Source organism: Arachis duranensis, chromosome 6, assembly GCF_000817695.3.
Source record: "Arachis duranensis cultivar V14167 chromosome 6, aradu.V14167.gnm2.J7QH, whole genome shotgun sequence".
Lineage (NCBI taxonomy): Eukaryota > Viridiplantae > Streptophyta > Magnoliopsida > Fabales > Fabaceae > Arachis > Arachis duranensis.
In genome coordinates this window covers 106,364,574-106,383,306 of record NC_029777.3, presented here as the reverse complement: position 1 = coordinate 106,383,306, position 18,733 = coordinate 106,364,574, and the positions used below count along the sequence as shown (strand labels likewise).

Sequence of the window (18,733 nt, the reverse complement as noted above, 5' to 3'; positions counted from 1 at the left end):
ATAGCATTATAATTTAATATTATGTCTTTGTTAATAATTATTTATTTAAATATAATTTTAACTACTATTATCTAAATAATATTCATTTTATCGAAATCAATTTGTATAGAATTAACAACATAAATTATATTACCACAAACTCACTTTTATTTAAAATTAATTTTATAAAACTAAATTTATTTAAATTTTAATTTGACAAATGTCAATCCAACCACACATCTAATTCGGTGACCTAGTAAAAAGAATAAAAATTAAAAAAAATCTGAATGAACATTTTCAAGTTTAGAAGAAGAGTTAAGATAAACTTATTTTACTATTGGGTGATTGACTCTTTTAAACCAAAAACAGTAGAATTTTGAACCATTATAAACTAACCAAAGTATGAACCAGTTGCATGCTAAGCGTGAATTCTTGCGGGGAGGGATGTAATCGGTTTGATTTAGTTTGGTTTTAGACCAAAAATCAATCGAACCGACCTAATCGGTTCTACAATGATACCAGCCATTTGGTTGGCTGTTGTTTGAACAACCGAACCGAATCAAACCAACAGTAATTTGATTCGGTCAATTTTTTCGGTTTTTTTATACCTAATAATCAGAATTTAAATTCCAATAAAATGAAGTTTAAAACCTTCAATAAACTAGAATAACAAGAGTATATCACATCCAAATTCAATACAAATTCAATTTAATTAAACATAAAACAAAGACAATTAAAAATGTCTAGCAAAACAACAAAAATAAACACATTTTAAACCGAAACAGTCAATGTAAAACAAACAAAAACCAAACAGCCACCATACTTAATCTGAATCCACACCAGACTCATCATCATCTTCTCCGGTTGGTGCAATTTCTATAAAAATAAAACAAAAAAATCAATATAGATTATAAACATAATATAAATTATAAATTATAAACATAAACCATGAAAGTAATTACAAATTTTTTTTTTGGCTGTTCATTGCTTGTTGGCTGCAAATATATAAACATAACAATGAAAAATTAGCATTTTAACTCATCAACAGCACCAAAAGTATTGTTTCCAGCAACAAATTTAGCATTCAAACTTGTGAAAAAATATTGTTTCCAACATTTAAGCCACAACAACAAATTGTGAAACATATTAATTATATGCAGCCATATACATGCAGACATATAAAATCACGTGAAACATATATGCAGCCAAATTAAACCACAACAACAAATTGTGAAACATATATATGCAGCCAATTTAAGCCACAACAACAAATTGTGAAACATATTAATTATAAGTCATGTGAAAACAAAGAAAAGTCATGTAAAATAGTTTGTGTGTGAGAGAGAATTATGTGCAGAGTATAGAATTATTAATTATAATGCAGTTGTTGAAGCATAAAAGATAAATTTGCAGGTGCTATCCACATCAAGAATTTTCAATCAATCTAAGCCATTTACATTTTTAAAGTATATCTGAAAGGCTTAAAATAGTGGAATCAAATGTTCCAATAAAATACAACGGAACATCTGAACATCTTCCTAAACATAAAAAAAGAAGAATTTTCTGAACATCTTCCTAAACATAAAAAAAAAAAAGAAGAATAAGGGAAAAAAAACTAACCTTTTTAAATTTGTATTCCCTCAAAAAAGTATTTGGTCAAGTTATGATAGCTGAACATAAAAAAAAAGAATAAAATAAGACTAAAAAAATAAGGAAAAAATTATAAATTAATAGTAGGGTTAGAAGACTACTAGTCAGACTTTTTCGAACCCTCCTGCAAACAAATCGCATTTGTCAGCTTTATACTCGGCACCAAAATCTCGTAATGTCGACAGAAGAGCTTATGAATAGCTGTGAGGGAATTAGCCTACAAAAATATGAATCATTTTCTACATTACTCTGTGTTCATCTAACATGTTCAAGTCCCTACTCCTTTAAAAACTGCTAAACATACTTCTCTTAACACTCACTCAATGATTACTAGAGATAAAGCTGGGATTTCAAAACAAAAAATATGCAATTCTGCTTACCTTGATATTGACTTAACAGAGGAAATTCCTAAAACCGTCGAACAGGCTGTTAATTGCCCACACTGGTTCAAGGCAATGTAGGAGGAGTATGATGTTTTGATACACATGGACTCTTGTTGATCCTCCATCCAATGTACCATCATTGGTTGCAAATGGGTGTTTGCAATCAAAAGAGCTCTTGATAATTCTATAATTAGATACAAAGCAAGGCTTGTAGGAAAGGGCTTTCATCAATCGGAAGGGATTGACTATAATCAGATTTTTAGCCCTGTGATTAGGCCCTCTACTATTAGATTAGTTTTGACCAAGGTTCTGAGAACCAGACCGGTCATCAAACCCATGATGTTGTTTCCAAAATTCAAGAGAAAGAGGAGATTCCATTAAGATTACACAACAACTCAGCAACACATCACTAATCAATAATCATAATACATTCAAAATCAATAATTAGTAAATTAAAATCACAAGTTCAAAGATAGTCTTAATTCTTGATCTAATTTTAATCATTTATTTTAATCTAAAAATGCTATTGTGGGGCAAAATCCGTACCTATGTAATTCTATATCATCATGCAACCAACACATCAAAACAATTGAGAAGAAGAAAAACAATGTAGCTATTCCTGTAGTAGCAATGTAGCATTAGTTGTTGGGGTTTTGGTGCTTCTAATAATTTCTGCAGCAGCTATAATCTTCTTAGTTACCACAGTCCACGGAGCCACTGACAGCAGGACGACGGCGGCGAGATGACGAAGACACGACGGTGCAGCAGCTGGAAGCCTCGAACACGAACCGCGAAGTCACCGGCGAATGGACAACGTGCCGAGCCCGAGCTAGAAGAGGTCTGGCCATATGGATTTGGGACAGGGGAAGGAGGAGGCCGCGGAGACACCGACAACCACGGACGGCGGCGACGGTTTTGTTGACAAGGCTGGGCTTTTGGTTTGAGACCCTTAGGGCTTGCTGGTGAGTGTGTTTGTCGAAGGAGGGGTGTTTGGTGTGTATTGGGGTGGGGGGGTAACCGGGTGAGGACTCGCATGGGTTGGGGGGATTTTGGTTTTTTTTTTTTAACAGCAACGTATACGACGCCGTTTCACATGAACCGGTCGGTTCCCGGTACGGTCCAACCAGCCAGTTACCGGTCTGTTCACCAGTTTTTCAGCGGTTTGAGAATCAGCGGTTTTAAGAAGAGGACCGGACCATTTTCTATGCCGGTTCCCGGTTGATTAAATAGGCAAATTATTTTTTCAATGAATAAAAAAGAGCAACTAATTATGGAAGAGAAAAAGAACATGAATATATGATTACATGAAATGAAATGAGAAAACAATTGAACTGATAAGAAGAAATTGTGATAATATACTATGCCATTGGTTTTGACCATCGCATTGTGCCACTGCCACTGTTCTACCACTCTCACAATCAAGCAGTTCCGATAAAATCGCATAATGCCTCGTGATAATAAACAACCTTCATCTCTGCACTCAGGTTGTCTTGGAAACTACATGAAGGAAACAAGTTGAAGTGTATACTAATCTCGCCAGGAATGCTCCTATTTCGGAAGAAGAGCCAGTAAACAGTCTGGAGAAACTGAATCTTTCTGCTGGTGTCCCAAAGCAACACAGGATCTAGTGCCCATTTGCTTATTAACTTGGTGCGGCTACTGAATGAAAATAATCACTTTAAGATAAGGAAAAAGAAAAAAAGAAAAACACAATGATAAAAGGGAAAAGAAATTATACCGCTGTTGTATGGCGAAGTCAAGTTGAGCTATACACTGGTCTTGAACCTCACAACTCATCCCCTGATGACCCCAGTGTACCACTTCAAAGATGATCGTCCTCAGCGATTTGAGATCCTCTAGTTGCATTCTTTCCATTCCCATTCTACGCTGGATTTGAGGAAGAGTCAGCTGAACATGAAATTGTCCATGGCCAAGTGATTGGACTTTGATGCGCGACATGCTTAACCTTCCATGGAAACCGTCCCGTAGATGCAACCTTTTCAACTCTTCAAAAATAGACCTAAATATTGCTATAAACTCAACTTTGATGAATGCCCACCAGCGGTATGGATTTTCTCTCGACTCATATTTAGCTTCCACCCAATCCCCTAAACTAACACTACCTGGGTCTCCCATGATGCCTTTTCTTCACAAGTCAAAGAAAACTGAACTTATATCAAAATTATATTCAGCAAAATTCAGAATTACAGGACTCTATTTCTTTATGCAAAATTCAATCAAATACAGTCAGCTTCCTATTATTTCTTTAAGCTCATCTTTTGGTTTCAATGTAGTCACTAGTCAGAGAACTCTATTCATAGTTCTATACTTCTATTCTAGCAAAAATCAGGTATTGTCAATCAATATTAGTACCAAAAGGTTTAAGGAAAAAACCGAATAATTCTCAAAATTTATTGTTTGCTTTGCTTGAATCTTGGTTTGGCACATCTTTAAGTTCTTTAGAGGCAACTGTATAAAAATATAAAATGCTCTTCTATCAAAATCTTTACCTATATTTTACCTCAAGCAAATCACCATATGTGCACAACGATGCCTAATGAATATCGGGGGGCAAGACAATAATATATATAGAGGCACGGGTGCAAGGTTTGACAAACACTTAAATCTCAAGCAGCATTCTCAAACGCAATTGAAATTGCATACACAGTAATTAGATTCTTGCAGTGTTGATGAAGAAGGGCTATGACATGCATGATTGCAGAAACAGGAACGAAAAGAATTTAAATTTAACCATGATCCCCAATTTAAATTTGAAATTTCAATACGCGCACACCTTCAGATAGAAACGGTTCTTAATTGAGATTTGATTCACAATTGTTGAAGTAAGCAAACCCTATAATAATTACATGAGAAAAAGTTAACAAAATAACAATAAATTAATTGAAAAACTGAAGAATTCAGTGCGGCAGAGAGAGTAGAGAAGGATTGAGATTTGAAACGACCAGAAAAGGAATGGTTACTGAAGAACTCACCGACCAGCCGACGACAAGAAAAGGATCGCAGCGGTGAGGTTGAGACGTTGTCTGGTCTGACACAGCTAGCACCGAATGTTTGTTTAAATTGAAGTAATCCCAAATACAGGCCTAACATAATTTTTAACCAGGAAGACAAAAGCGGAAAGCATTATTGATTACAGAAGGAAAAAGAAAGCAAAACCAAGTGAAACTCTTCCTATGTATTACTATCAAGGTTCTGAAAACCGAACCGGTCATCGAACCGTTCTGGGTACTGGTTCACTGGTTCATAGGTTCAACCGGTTTGACCGTGGTTGAACCGTAAAAACCGTTTTATAATAAAATAATAATTAAAATATAAATAAGCACATGAAAATATAATTATAGTCTAATCTAAACTTTAAAATATCATTCAAATTAAAAGTACTACGTAAACCAAATGTTATAATCTCATTCAAATACAAATTCAAAGTTCAAAAGTCAACAAACAACCAATCAAACATAACATAGCAGCATCAAAACGATCCAAGTTTGTCATCAATCATCAAAATCCTCCATAATTTGCTGCAGATTTGCCTCATTGAATTGTCACAAGGGCAAATAAATAAATGGAGATGCTCAACAACAATGAAACCTTCATTTCCACTACATTAATTATTCTTACAAAATTCAAAACTAGTGGTATAATTTCTTATAAAAGAAATGTCACAAGTGCAAATAAATAAATGGAGATGCTCAACAACAACTGGCACACAATTAAAAAAGAAGACTCAATGAATTGAAGAACTGAACATAATATAATGTAGCCATTCTTATCTTTAATTTGTCGATCCAACCACAATTTTAATTTTCTCTTAGTCCTCACTCTGTTCTACACTGAGAAAATGAGAAGCATTATTTCAAAACTTGTTCTTATTATTTTTGTAACTGTAACACTTGATCATCATGTTGTGGAATGCCGCACTCTTAACACTCTGAACAAGTACAACATCTCAGGTTCAAAAAATTCTTTGTTCACAAAATCATCACAAAATCAGTTCATATTTCATCACAGTTTCATGACTTTCATCACAGTTCACAGAGTTCACAGTTTCATGACTTTCATCACAGTCTAGCAGTTCACAGTGTCACAAAATCAAGGATCACAAAACCATGTCACAAAATCAGAGTTTACAAGATCAGACTTCACAAAATCATGTCACAGAATCAGAGTTAACAAAATCAGATTTCACAAAATCATGTCACAAAATCAAAATTCAGTTCACAAAATGAGTTCAGAAAATCAAAGTTCACAGTTTCAAAATCAGAGTTCATCACAGTATTCACACTTCACAGTATTCAGATTTCAGAGTTCATCACAGTTTTCAGAGTTCATCAAAGTATCACAGTATCACAGTATTCAGAGTTCATCACAGCTACTCAATGAACAATAATAAGTTCATAACTAAAATTTCAATTACCTGGAACTCGAAGGCTTTCTCTCAGAGCTCGAAAGGAACCTTCAGGCTTCAACGCGAAGTCGAGTGGTGACGGAGAGTGGGAGAGTGGGAGACAGACAGCGACGCCGACTCGAGTGGTGACGGAGCTCACTGCCGTGTGCCCGTGTGCGCCGGTGAGATCGTGATGGGTGATGGCGTTCTCTCCTTCTCTCTGAAATCTGAACCTTGATGAACGATGAGAATGGTGATTGGTGAAGCTGAACTGTGAAATGGGAAGGGCGAAGGCATTACCGCATTAGGGATTCAGATTTGAGATCTCACTTTCAGAAAATCAGAAGAGAGAAAGAGAACAGAGAAGAAGAAGACTACCCTCACTTCCTCAGCGTTGCCGTTCATCACATTGTTTTAGCCATTTAGGGTTAAGCTTTTCCAGAGCTCCAAACGGCAGCGTTTTGCTGCTGTACTCAAAAACCGGCCGGATAACGGTTCGGTTTGATTTAATTCCGGTTCTCAAATTTCACGGTTTTTCTCATTGTCCGAACCGTTTTGGCTTCCGGTTCACAGTTCGACCAGTCGGTTTGAACCGGTTTTCAGAACATTGGGGGAGGGGGTTACTGAATGCTAAACGGCGCGTTTTGAGTGTTTTTGGACAAAGCAAAAAACCGGCCGAATCCCGGTTCGGTTCGACTGACCGGTTACCGGCCGATTTAGCGGTTCAACAACGGTTTTTATTTTTTCTGGTTTTAGCATAAAATCGAATCGTAATTCTCACCGGTTCGATTGGGCGGTTCGAACCGGTTTTCAGAACATTGCACATAAGAAAACATATAAAAATAAATAAATAAGCACCTTTTTTTGTTCTATTCCTTTGATTTTGCACACCAGTTCATATAGTTCCCTTATGTTCGCCTAAAATTTATGAGAGAAACAAAAATGCAATAATCAGAACTACGTTGGTCTAACATTTCAATTATCACATTATGCCAAGTTAGAACCAAAGTAGAACGATTTGCGAGTTGCGAGGGACTGAGGGTGGTGGTAGGTGCGACTTGCAAGGGTGGTGCCAACCTGCTGGGCGCTGGGCGCTGGCTGTGTGATGCAATGCTGGGCTGCTCTGTCCGCGAGGAGGTCCTAGGTGGGAGCAATCGAAGTGCTGCGCTGGGAAGAAGGTCGGCGGTGGTTGCGAGGTGGTGGGAGGAGGTATCTCACCGATGATCGGAGGTGCAGAGAGCGAGGCTGTGAGACCTAGGGAGTAGGGAGATAAGGGCTAGGGTTGTTTCGGAGTAGGGCTTGGGGGAATGGCCGAATGGGGGTTACTGGGTTAGGTTTAGGTTTCGTTCATTTTGGGGGATTGTTTTTTTTTTTTACCGTACGGTTCGGTTCGGTTGGGGTTTTCATTATCAGAACCGAAAACCGAACCGAACCGAACTAAAAACAGCAAAACATATTTTTTTGATTTTTTCGATTCGGTTGATCGGTTTAATTCGGTCCAGATAGGTTTTGAACACCCCTAGTTAGGGCGGTCGAGTATTTTCTTTTTTCTTTTTTTTTAACCCAAAACGAGAACCGGCTGGTTATACAAATTCGCTGATTCTCCAATTTTTATCAAAATCAGACGGTTTAACCCGATTCTTTTCGGTTCTATTTCTTATTCGGTCAAAATGATCAACTGGAGCGACCAAGTAATCGGCTCATTGATTTTTTGTCGAACCAACCAGTTCGGTCAGATTCTTACAATTATAAAAACAATTAGATTTTACATAATTATAAAAAAATATAACTTAATTAAAAAAATCATATACAAACAATATTTTTCAGAAAATGGAATCATAATTAATAAAAATATTCCACGTTTTATTTTCTCATTAAAAAATAGGTATTTGATAATTTCATGTCATTAAGAGAATAAAAAATGAGATATTTTAAATTATACAAATAATTTATACTATATTGTTATATCAATAGAAAAATTAGATAATAATTAAAATTTAAGAAATTATTACCTTTTTATATTTTTTAATTTTTTTTTTGTTATCCACGGTATTTCCCAATTCGACAGGTCAATGACTAATCCATCACGGATCTGACCTCTATTTTTAGGATCACTCGACCAACCTAAATTAATTTATATTTTTTTAATCTAATACAGAATTTTAAGAAATTATTACATTTTTGAATGATAAAATAAAACCTGAATTTTTTTTATTTTATTATTCTCCACTGCTAGATTCTCCCTTAATCACTTTTTTATTCTCCACCGCTAGGTTTTTTATATTTATTAACATCCACAGTAGGTTTTTAGTTTTTTATTTTTTATTTTTAACGTGAATCGCTTGGTATTTTACTATTTTTCTTGTCAAAAGTCTTCTATAAATAATTTATTCTTAAAAGTAATAGTTTCTTAAATTTTTGTATTAGATTAAAAAATTATAAAAAAAGTAATAGTTTCTTAACTTTCAATTATAATCTAATTTTTTTTATTAATATAACAATATAGTATAAATTATTTGTATAATTTAAAATATCTCATTTTTTATTCTCTTATTACATGAAATTACAAAATATATATTTTTTTGAATGAGAAAACAAAACGTGAACATTTTTATTAATTATGATTTTATTTTTTTTAAAATGTTGTTTGTATATATTTTTTAATTATGTTATATTTTTTATAATTATGTAAAATCTAATTATTTTAATTTATTTATAAGGTATATTTTAATAAAAATTAAAGAAAATGGTGGCTATAAATACAATGATTATTAAATATATTCTCTTTTATAAATTCAATGACCATATTAAATGGATTGTTTGTATATCATTTATTACTCACATTTAATCACATTATTTAAATTAATCACAATTATTTACTTACATTTAATGGCAATAAATACATTTTCTAGTGGATGTATTTTGATGAGAATGAGATTTTTATGCGAGAATGCATTTATAGCCATTAAATTAATTTTAATAGTTAAAAAATACACTTATATTACACATACAAATTTTTTTTATTTACAAGTCTTATAAGTTGGGTCAAACTCAACAAAAGCTACACTCACCCACAAAAGCGTGTGAACACGCACATTACGTTTTCAAAACGCTCATTTACCATTATGAACGACTCTTCTTCTTTTTTCTCGATGAAAACCACAACTGTCATTTTTTCTTCGCGTTCCTCCTCCTCCTCCTCTTCTTCCTTCTTCTTCTTCTTTTTTGGTGTTTCTCTTCATTTTTCTTCGCGTGTTTCATCTTCATCGTTGTGTTTCTCTTTCTTCTTCTTTTGATTTTGCAGCATTATGTATTTTTTCTTCTCTGTTTAATTTTTTCTTCCCAAAAAGAATTATGAGAATATGAAATAAGAATATAGAAATACACCCAAATATCTTTGTTTTACACCCAAATATCTTCGTGTTACACCCAAATATCTTCGTTTTACACCTAAATTTGCTGCAAATATAAAAATGAGTTATGCTACGTGTACACTAAAATCAACCACCAAAGTCAGCCACCAGTATAAAATACATACTGGAATACAAATATACATTGAAAATAAATTAAAGCACACATGTATTTATATATAAATACATTGGTGGCTGATTTTAGTGTACAAATAGCATTTTTGTACAGAAAAATGTTTCTTCTAATGCTGCATTTTTTTTCTTCTTCTTCTTTTCCTTATTTCTTTCTTTCTCTTAGTTAAATGAATGTAAGTTCATCCTCTGTCAAGTAATTTTGCAGCATTATGTGTTTCTTTTTCTTCTTTGTTTGATTTTTTTATTTTTATTATTGTTAAAAGAGTAAAACAAGAAGAAATTTGAGAAGGTAAAACAAAAAGAAAAAGATGAATAAGAAAAAGAAGAAGAAGATGATGATGATGATGAAAAAAAAAAAGAAGCAGCAGCAGAAGATGAGGAGGAGGAAGAGAAAGGGTTCTGAATTATGCAGAACTTATCAGAATAAAAATACAGCCAAATATCTTCATTTTACACCGAAATATCTTCGTGTTACACCCAAATTTGCTGTAAATACAAAAATGAGTTATCCTACGTGTCACTAAAATCAGCCACCAAAGTCACCCACCAGTATAAAATACATAATGCAATACAAATATACATTGAAAATAAATTAAAGCACACATGTATTTATACACAAATACATTGGTGGCTGATTTTAGTGTACAAATAGCATTTTAGTGTACAAATTAAAGCACACATGTATTTCTTTCTTTCTTTTAGTTAAATGAATGTAAGTTCATCCTCTTTCAAGTAATTTTACAGCATTATGTGTTTCTTCTTCTTTTTTGTTTGATTTTTTTTTGTTTTTATTCTTGTTAAGAGAGTAAAACAAGAATAAACTTGAGAAGGTAAAACAAAAAGGAAAAGATGAATAAGAAAAAAAAAGAATATGGTGATGATGATGAAAAAAAAAGCAGCAACAGAAAGATGAGGAGGAGGAAGATGAAGAGTTTTGAATTATGCAGAACTTATCAGAATAAAAATACACCCAAATATTTTCGTTTTACACCCAAATTTGCTGCAAATACAGAAAAATATTTTCTCTAATGCTGTATTTTTTTCTTCTGAATTGAACCACACCTCAGCCACTTGATTGAATTAAAAAACAATAATCAATTTTGTTCTGGTTCAATTTACAATCTGAACTTGAATTATTCATTATATTCAACAACGAGATAACTGATGATGGAGGAGAAAGAGAAAAAGAAAGGAAGAGAAGAAAATCCAATGAAAAAAGAAGGAAGAAGAGGGGGAGGAGGAATAGATAGTGTTAATGACACGATAACGAAAAAGAAAAATAATGAAAAAAACGTGCAGTAACATAAAGAAGAAGAAGAACGTGCGCGCGTTAATTGAAAAATCTGTTAAAGGAGGAACGTGAAAAGAGTAAGTGAATTTCATAACTTGTAAGACTTGTATAACAAAAAGACTTGTATGTGGAGATTATACTTTTTTCTGCAAGTATTAAGAATTCTAGGAGATACCTATTGGTTTAAATTATTCTGCGCGGTGATTTTATTGAAATGCTCATTGAATCTAAAGAGAGTTTAAGGTTTATGGTTGGGTTCCATAAATAAAAACAAGCACCTAACATGCCAATAATTAGTTCTATCATTTTTCGCTTTAAAATATGAAGAGATTTGTTTTTGTAATCAACCTCCTATAATTTGGACTCTCTTGGAATTATGAGATTTTGTTAGTTGAAGCTTAAAAACGATTATGAAATAGAGATAATTTAATTTCAGAATCTTTGCCTTTGTTTTATAGTATTTATGTCTACTATGATCTCCATAATTTTTTTAAGTTTTAAAAGTCAACCAAATATTTTATTCTTAAATTTATCTATCCATCTACTTATCAAGTCTAATTAATTATTCAAAAATTCAAATAGATATAATTTAAATTAACAATTTAATTTAATTTAATAAAAATAAACGTACTTGTTTTATTATACTCATATAGTTATGATTAATATTTTAATTTTCAAAACCAAATAAACATAACTGAAAAATAGAGTGCATGACCATATCGCTTATTTGAAAAACAGAATACATAACCAAAAAACTATTAGACGAATTATCCGTAAAAAATATCTTGATAAATAATGTTCCTTTGTGTTTTTAGAAATAAAGATTTTTTATTTATATAAAAGTATCCATTAATGGTGCCTATCATAGTTTTCTTTTCTTTTTTTTTTCTGCAAATATTAAGAATTCTAGGAGATACATATTGGTTTAAATGTTTCCACCCGGTGATTGCATTGAAATGCTCATTGAATCTGAGGAGAGTTTAAAGTTTATGGTTGGGTTCATTAACAAAAACAAGCACCTAACATGGCAATGAATATTGGTTCTATCATTTTTCTCTTCTAAAATATGAAGAGATGTAATTTTGTAATCAACCTCATATAATTTCGAAACTTTTGCTTTCAATGCTGGGTTTATATGTTAGCTCTAGATGCTAATTTTGCAAAGAGTTCTTGATTAATACAAAATTTACAATTGAGTGAAAAGAGTAATAAAACATTATCTTGAATATGTACATGTTACAAAAGGATTCGGTACAAAACCAAAGATCATCAAGAAGGTACAATAGTATATATCACATCTAACATGTTCATTCCCTCTTTCATCTCCATCTCATGCATCTTATGACTTGTGATACCAATACAAGAGAGAGCTCTTGATGAACAATTTTAAAATAGGAAGGGGAAAAAAAAAGAAGAAACGGAGAACCTTTTAGCAACGAATGAATAACTGAGCAAATGCTATGGTTGGCTATAAATATTAAATCCCCTAAAGCATTTGAAATGTTAAATTAGCTTGAAGCAAAAGCTTGTCATTCCTCATGCTCTTGCCAGCTACAAACTGATATCAACACGTGTGTCTAAGCCTTCTTCCTTCTACATAGCGCGAATCGCAATTAAAACTGCAGAGATAACGATAAGTGTAAGCTACATTACATCTATGGTAATTGGGAAGAGATGCTGAACAAACATGGTGCTAAAAAGTAACAAGTTATTCAAATTCAAATTCTCATGAGCCATGGTTTACTATATGATATTTGGAAACTCCCCAATAATGACCAACAAAGTCAACTCAACAAAAGAGGGAAAGAATAAGCAGGAAGTGATGGCAACATGTGCAACCTTTTCCAACTAAGGAATCAACTATAACCTAGAGATTATATAGTAAACCCAACTTATCAGCAAGAAGGCCATTCAATTATCAAATTACTTATTCCAAAGTTGTAAAAAGGTTTTTATCACTAAGAAATTGAAGGACATGCAAGGACACTTGTGTCTATAATGATGTGGAACACACGCTTGCACAGAGATACAAACAACTTACCAATCAAGCAAAGGAGAACAACAATGGAAACTGTTATTCAAACTGGTTGACTGTATCGCATTTGGTATTGAGATCTTCGAATCTGTCTCTGAATAGCATCATACCATCCATAAAGTTGCTTGTCATAAGATTCATCAGAACTTTCAAGACAACTCTTACTTTTTTCAAAGGATGCCTTGTTGCCCTTCTTCAATTAGATAAAGAAGGAATTAGAGTATTAATGTATAAATTTTCTTTCTTTAATAGAAGTGCTACTGAAGTATGTTTCCATATCAGCAAAACAGCAAGATCAGGTTAAGAACAAACCTTTTTCAATTCGGTCATTGGAAGTAGCGCATTATCGGGTTATTTATGATTCAGCTTTCTATAACCATTGCTAGGTCACTTCAACACAGGTACGGATCCCATCGAACTTGCTACCTTAGGCATAAAGACAACACAATAGACGAGCTCAATGAATAGACCAAAATCTTTTTTACAACTAAAAATAAAAGGGGAAAAGAAACAACTCACCCGAAGCGGCTGAACTAGCACCGAATACTCAGGTGCCGAGGAATCAACACTAGCGATCGATCTATGAGGTGGAGAATAGACGGATCTGGCATGAAAAGGAGTTTTCCTGACCTTGGCGCCCACGAACTCCATGATTTCCAATGCAAGGCTAGGATTCAACATCAGAGAAGCTGGAGGAAGGCAGACAAAGAGGGTAAATTGGGAAATACGAGGGGACAAAATATAAAAGAAAAGGAGAACCTTTTCTTTCACAATAAAAATAATTTACTTTGATCTTTATTTTTTTGGTAGCGTTTTTTTTTGAGATAAAATATAGAGATATGAAGAACAAATATTTAAAAAGTATTTAAAGACAAAGACATGAATATTTAATATATTATTTCTAAGACAAGTTTTTAATTTTTATGTCTACTCCTTTATAAAGGATAATAATAAACAGCAATTTAAAAAGGTGGATAAAAATTTTTTTATGAATTTTTTTTTATTGATAGATATTTTTTATTATTTCACTGTTATCTCTTTTTAATTTTTCTAATTTAAACTTATTTTTTACATTGTTATTTTGAGAGAAGTATTCCTTCTTATTCTTCATGTTCTTTTTCTATCTCCACGTTCTTCTTCTTTCTTCGTTTTAGGTACTCTCTTCTTTTTTATAGAATTTTTTATTTGTCTGGATAATTCTTTTCTTTTTATGTTATAGTTATTACTTCAATACCATTTTTACATAGACCAATTCTTCTTGTAATCTCCTATACTTCTAGTACTCTTATTCTTTTATAAATTACTTTGTATTTGATGTGAAAAATTTGGAATCGTATCATTATTTTAGTCATTTCATATAATATTTTAGCTGTCTATATGTATCCAAATATAATACTGAATATTACATTAGTATCTTGTATAACATATCTAAACATAATGCACAAAGAATATTTTTTTAGTATCTCTATTGTATTGTCATTGTCCTCAATGTCATGTTCTGTCATGTCTCCAAAAATAAACGCATTCGTGACACAACACGGTATGTATGTGTGGATGTTTTTATTCTGAACGAAAAATGACTTGTCAAGTTCAGAAATGAACAGGAAACTAATTGTCTCTAAATTCAAATTGGTTAGGAATTTATTTGTTTTTATTTTTTAAACAATATCTTTTTTAATTTTTTATTAATATTATTTTAATAAATTATTGACTATATAGTATAATAAGTACAAATTAATTAATAAATTATTCAAATTTAAAAATATAATTTATTATGAATATAAATAAATAATTTTTAAATATAAATTTTATATATATACAAATAATAAATATTAAAATTCGGTTAATACATACATTAATAATAATAATCCTATGACATACTATTAGTATTATAATCTAAATAATTTTTACAATAAAATAAAAACTAATGAACACATTATTTGATATATAGTAAACTTTTTTTGAGTAATAACAAATTTAATTTCTTTTTATCTCTTTAAACTAAATTAATAATTCTATTTGATATCTTAGCACTAAAATACACTATGAGTAGGCTACTAATAGTCTAATACTAAATGAAATAAAATATAATATATATTATGGAGATCATTTATAAACTCAGCAAACTCAAAATATCAATAATATTATTAATCTATGAATAATATTTTGAGTAAAATATATGTAACATTTAATTAAATTTTAATATAAGAATAAAGACAAATAAATCCCTAATCAATTTTAAATTTAGAAATAATTAGGTTCTTGTCTATTTCTAAATCTGATACGTCAGTATTTTTTATTTAAAGTTGACCAAAAATTTCTGATTAAATCACATTGTGTCACGATTCACAAAAGTAGAAGACAGAGATCAAAATGAATATTTTTATTATGAAAAATAGATACGGAGCTGAATTTTTTTTTTTTACTAAAGATAAGAGACTCGAACTCGCAACTTCTTAATTGAATATAGGGAGTGCCATTTGAGCTATTACTCATTAGCGTTAGGCAGCTGAGTTGTTACTTCACTCATAAATATATGTAATTAATAATTTTATAAGGGTCACTCTGGTGTAAAAATTGTAGATATACAGATATGTATGGTTCACTGACACGTGTTGTGGAATGTGGATGTGTGGTGTCGTGCAAGGCTTGGTAGAGGCTCAGCTTAGGCGGCTTTTCTTTCCATGTAACGGAATTTCTTTGGGTCGTCTCTATCCAGCTACTTGTTGGGCTCTTTGAACTTGCTTATAAGATTCTATGGCAAGGGTCAATTGTGTTGAGAATGGAGAAAAAACTTGTCTAAAATAGCTGCTATTAGAACACTGGTCATGCTTCATATTTCCATTTCGAAGGAAAAAAAAAAGAACATTATTCATATGTGTTAATAATGGTAACATGTACATAATAAAAAAGTTTTTTTTTTTCATTTTAACTAGGTATCCTTTAGCTCTCATAATAAAAATAATTATACACATTAATAAATTATTTTTTTCATTTCAACTAGATATTTTTCAAATATAATCTTTTTTCAACTTATTTTTAAGTAAATTAAAAAATAATTACAACAAAACATACATAATTTAATGTTTCATGCATTATCTTTTCAATATTTATATTTAAAAATTTTAAAAATTTGTTTGTCTAAAACTAAATTCAACATTTAGAGTAACAACCCAAACAAATTTCGAATTACAAAAACAATATCATAATCAAATCTTAAATAAACGAAACTCTAAACTCAAACAAATTCCAAATTATAAACACAACATTAAAATTGACCTTAAATAAATCTAAATTCTAGATTCTAAACTTTAAACTATAAACTTTAAACTTTTAATTTAATAAACTCAAAATTCTAAACCTTAAATACTAAATACGAAATATTAAATCCTAATTAAGTCATGTACCATAGACGCTAAATCCAAAAATCCTAAACAAAAATAACTTACTAGAGTATGATACAATTTATTCTCTAAAATAAATTCGAATAACTTGTGAAAGTAGATGCATCATTTTTAATAAACCATTGAATTCATTAAGTAAAAAAAATGCTATAAAAAAATATTAATGGACCTCAATAAATATAAAACATATTAATATACAAGTAAATAAATATTTTTTAATATATAATATTTTACAAAAGCAAGTGTAACTTTTTTTAAAATAAATAAAAATAAATCATATTACTACATAAAAATATAATTTTTTTTATTGAGATCAATTATAATATAGTAAATTTTTATAATATTAAAAATTCATAAGATATAATTTTTAGTTACACATATAAATGATAAATACAAAATAATTTAATTTAATTTTATAATACTTTTAACAAATAATTAGATTGTTTCGTTCTTATATTAAGAGATATAAAAGGTAAAGAAAATTGATCACACAAAAATCATTTTAATTTATTGTTTGAGTTGGTTATTATCTTGATGGTGATAATCCAAATAGTGGGAGAAACATTTAGTTTGCTCTCCAAGTTGAATCCAATAGGAATCTAAAAACCTACCTCACGCGGATGAAACTACAAGCTTTTAAGTATTTTATTTTTGACCCAATATTTTTAAAAAATTATTAGTTAACTCACATATATATTAATATTTACAAAAATAATCCAGAATACAAATTTATTCCCAAAATAATAACGTTATGTTGGTAACAAACACAGCTCTTAAAATTCAAAAATTTTTTTTTGTAATTTGTCCAAAAATATATATAATTTTTAATTCGTTTTCAAATTTTATGGTTACCAATATTCACATTTTTTTTTTCAATTAATCTCTTGGCCATCAAACCTCATCAATTCCTATAAGTAATTCTCATTTACAACAACCTCAAAATCATCAAAACACTTCCCTTGGACTATTTCTCATGGCCGAACCAACCATCACAAGTAACAACAATAATTCATACCTAAAATATCATATATATTTGTTCTGGATATTGTTCAAAATTAAAATTGAGATCATGTTTAAAATCTTAATATTGTAATCGGGGTATAATTAATACCTAAAATTTTAATAATTAAATAACAATAGTTAATATCTAAAATATTGAAAAAAAATTTTAAAAAATGTAAAAAATAAAAAAATTGATAAATAATAATAAATGTTATTATTATATCAAAAAGAATATTTTTATTTAAAAAGAAAAAAGAACTCATAAAAAATTGATATATTAAATAAATAAATAGATAGATAATTGTTAGAATCACAACTTGCACGTTAACCCTCACCTTCTTATGGGTGATCGGGAGGTTGCTATGAATTATATTTGTGAATAGTTTTAACTTGCGTTTCTTCTTTACTTGTTGCTTTACTTTGTTTTACATATCCATGACTAAATGGTTTCTTTTTCCACAGCAGTGGGAATGTCTGACGAAGTGACGGGTCTTCAGGATTTGTTCTGGACCTTTTTGGCTGAGAGTGATGAGGAAACGATTGACGAAAGGTCGGCGGTTCCATCTGGGGATAAGGGCAAGGCTTCGTCTGCGCAGGGGGCCGGGACCCAAGAAGACGGGACGCTGGTCCATGATTCCGAAGGGGCGCATGACTCACCTTCTCGCGAGGTGGTTGGTACTAGGGGTTCTGTCTCCAATCCACCAATCGACGAAGACGTGGAATAGGTTCCCAACCCCAAGAAGAGGAAGCTGTCCTCCAGTCTTGAAGGAGCTCTCACTATGATGGAGAGAAATTTGGATGTCGGAACCTTCGTAGATTCCCAAATCTTTGTGTAGTTCTCTACGAAAGCTAACAATTCCTCCACTCAAAGACATATTACATTATTTATAGATAGTTGATTAGTATTTTAACTATTAGTCAAATTCTAAGAGTTTATTTAAAAACTATTTAACATGAGAAAAAATTTTATTTTCTTTAAAAAAATATTTTTATTTAAAACTCAATTCAATAATTTAAAATTACTATGATATATTAATAG

General features: G+C 31.1%; 1 protein-coding gene and 2 long non-coding RNA genes across 6 annotated transcripts; all 3 read right to left on the bottom strand.

Moving 5' to 3' along the window:
* Positions 1–323: 323 nt before the first annotated feature.
* Positions 324–3,412, bottom strand: LOC127748316 (uncharacterized). 2 transcript variants are annotated; one of them, XR_008010269.1, is made up of 4 exons: positions 1,731–3,412; positions 1,600–1,649; positions 942–974; positions 324–855 (listed from the first exon to the last, which is right to left on the bottom strand). It is a non-coding gene; the product is annotated as an uncharacterized LOC127748316 (long non-coding RNA). The 2 variants fall into 2 exon arrangements; XR_008010268.1 differs by lacking the exon at positions 942–974.
* Positions 3,413–3,430: 18 nt separating this feature from the next.
* LOC110272878 (uncharacterized) lies at positions 3,431–6,844 on the bottom strand. The gene is made up of 5 exons (XM_052263143.1): positions 6,796–6,844; positions 6,448–6,688; positions 5,006–5,116; positions 3,751–4,153; positions 3,431–3,671 (listed from the first exon to the last, which is right to left on the bottom strand). Exons 1-5 carry the CDS (start codon positions 6,820–6,822, stop codon positions 3,431–3,433), a joined length of 1,023 nt encoding a protein of 340 aa, XP_052119103.1. The 5' UTR covers positions 6,823–6,844.
* A 5,601-nt stretch (positions 6,845–12,445) lies between these two features.
* On the bottom strand, positions 12,446–14,023 carry LOC107495534 (uncharacterized). Of its 3 annotated transcripts, none has more exons than XR_008010725.1 (4): positions 13,808–14,023; positions 13,601–13,714; positions 13,295–13,481; positions 12,446–12,872 (listed from the first exon to the last, which is right to left on the bottom strand). It is a non-coding gene; the product is annotated as an uncharacterized LOC107495534 (long non-coding RNA). The 3 variants fall into 3 exon arrangements; XR_008010724.1 differs by having other exon boundaries at positions 13,601–13,710; positions 13,808–14,021; XR_001593493.3 differs by having other exon boundaries at positions 13,295–13,478; positions 13,601–13,710; positions 13,808–14,021.
* Between the last annotated feature and the right edge of the window lie 4,710 nt (positions 14,024–18,733).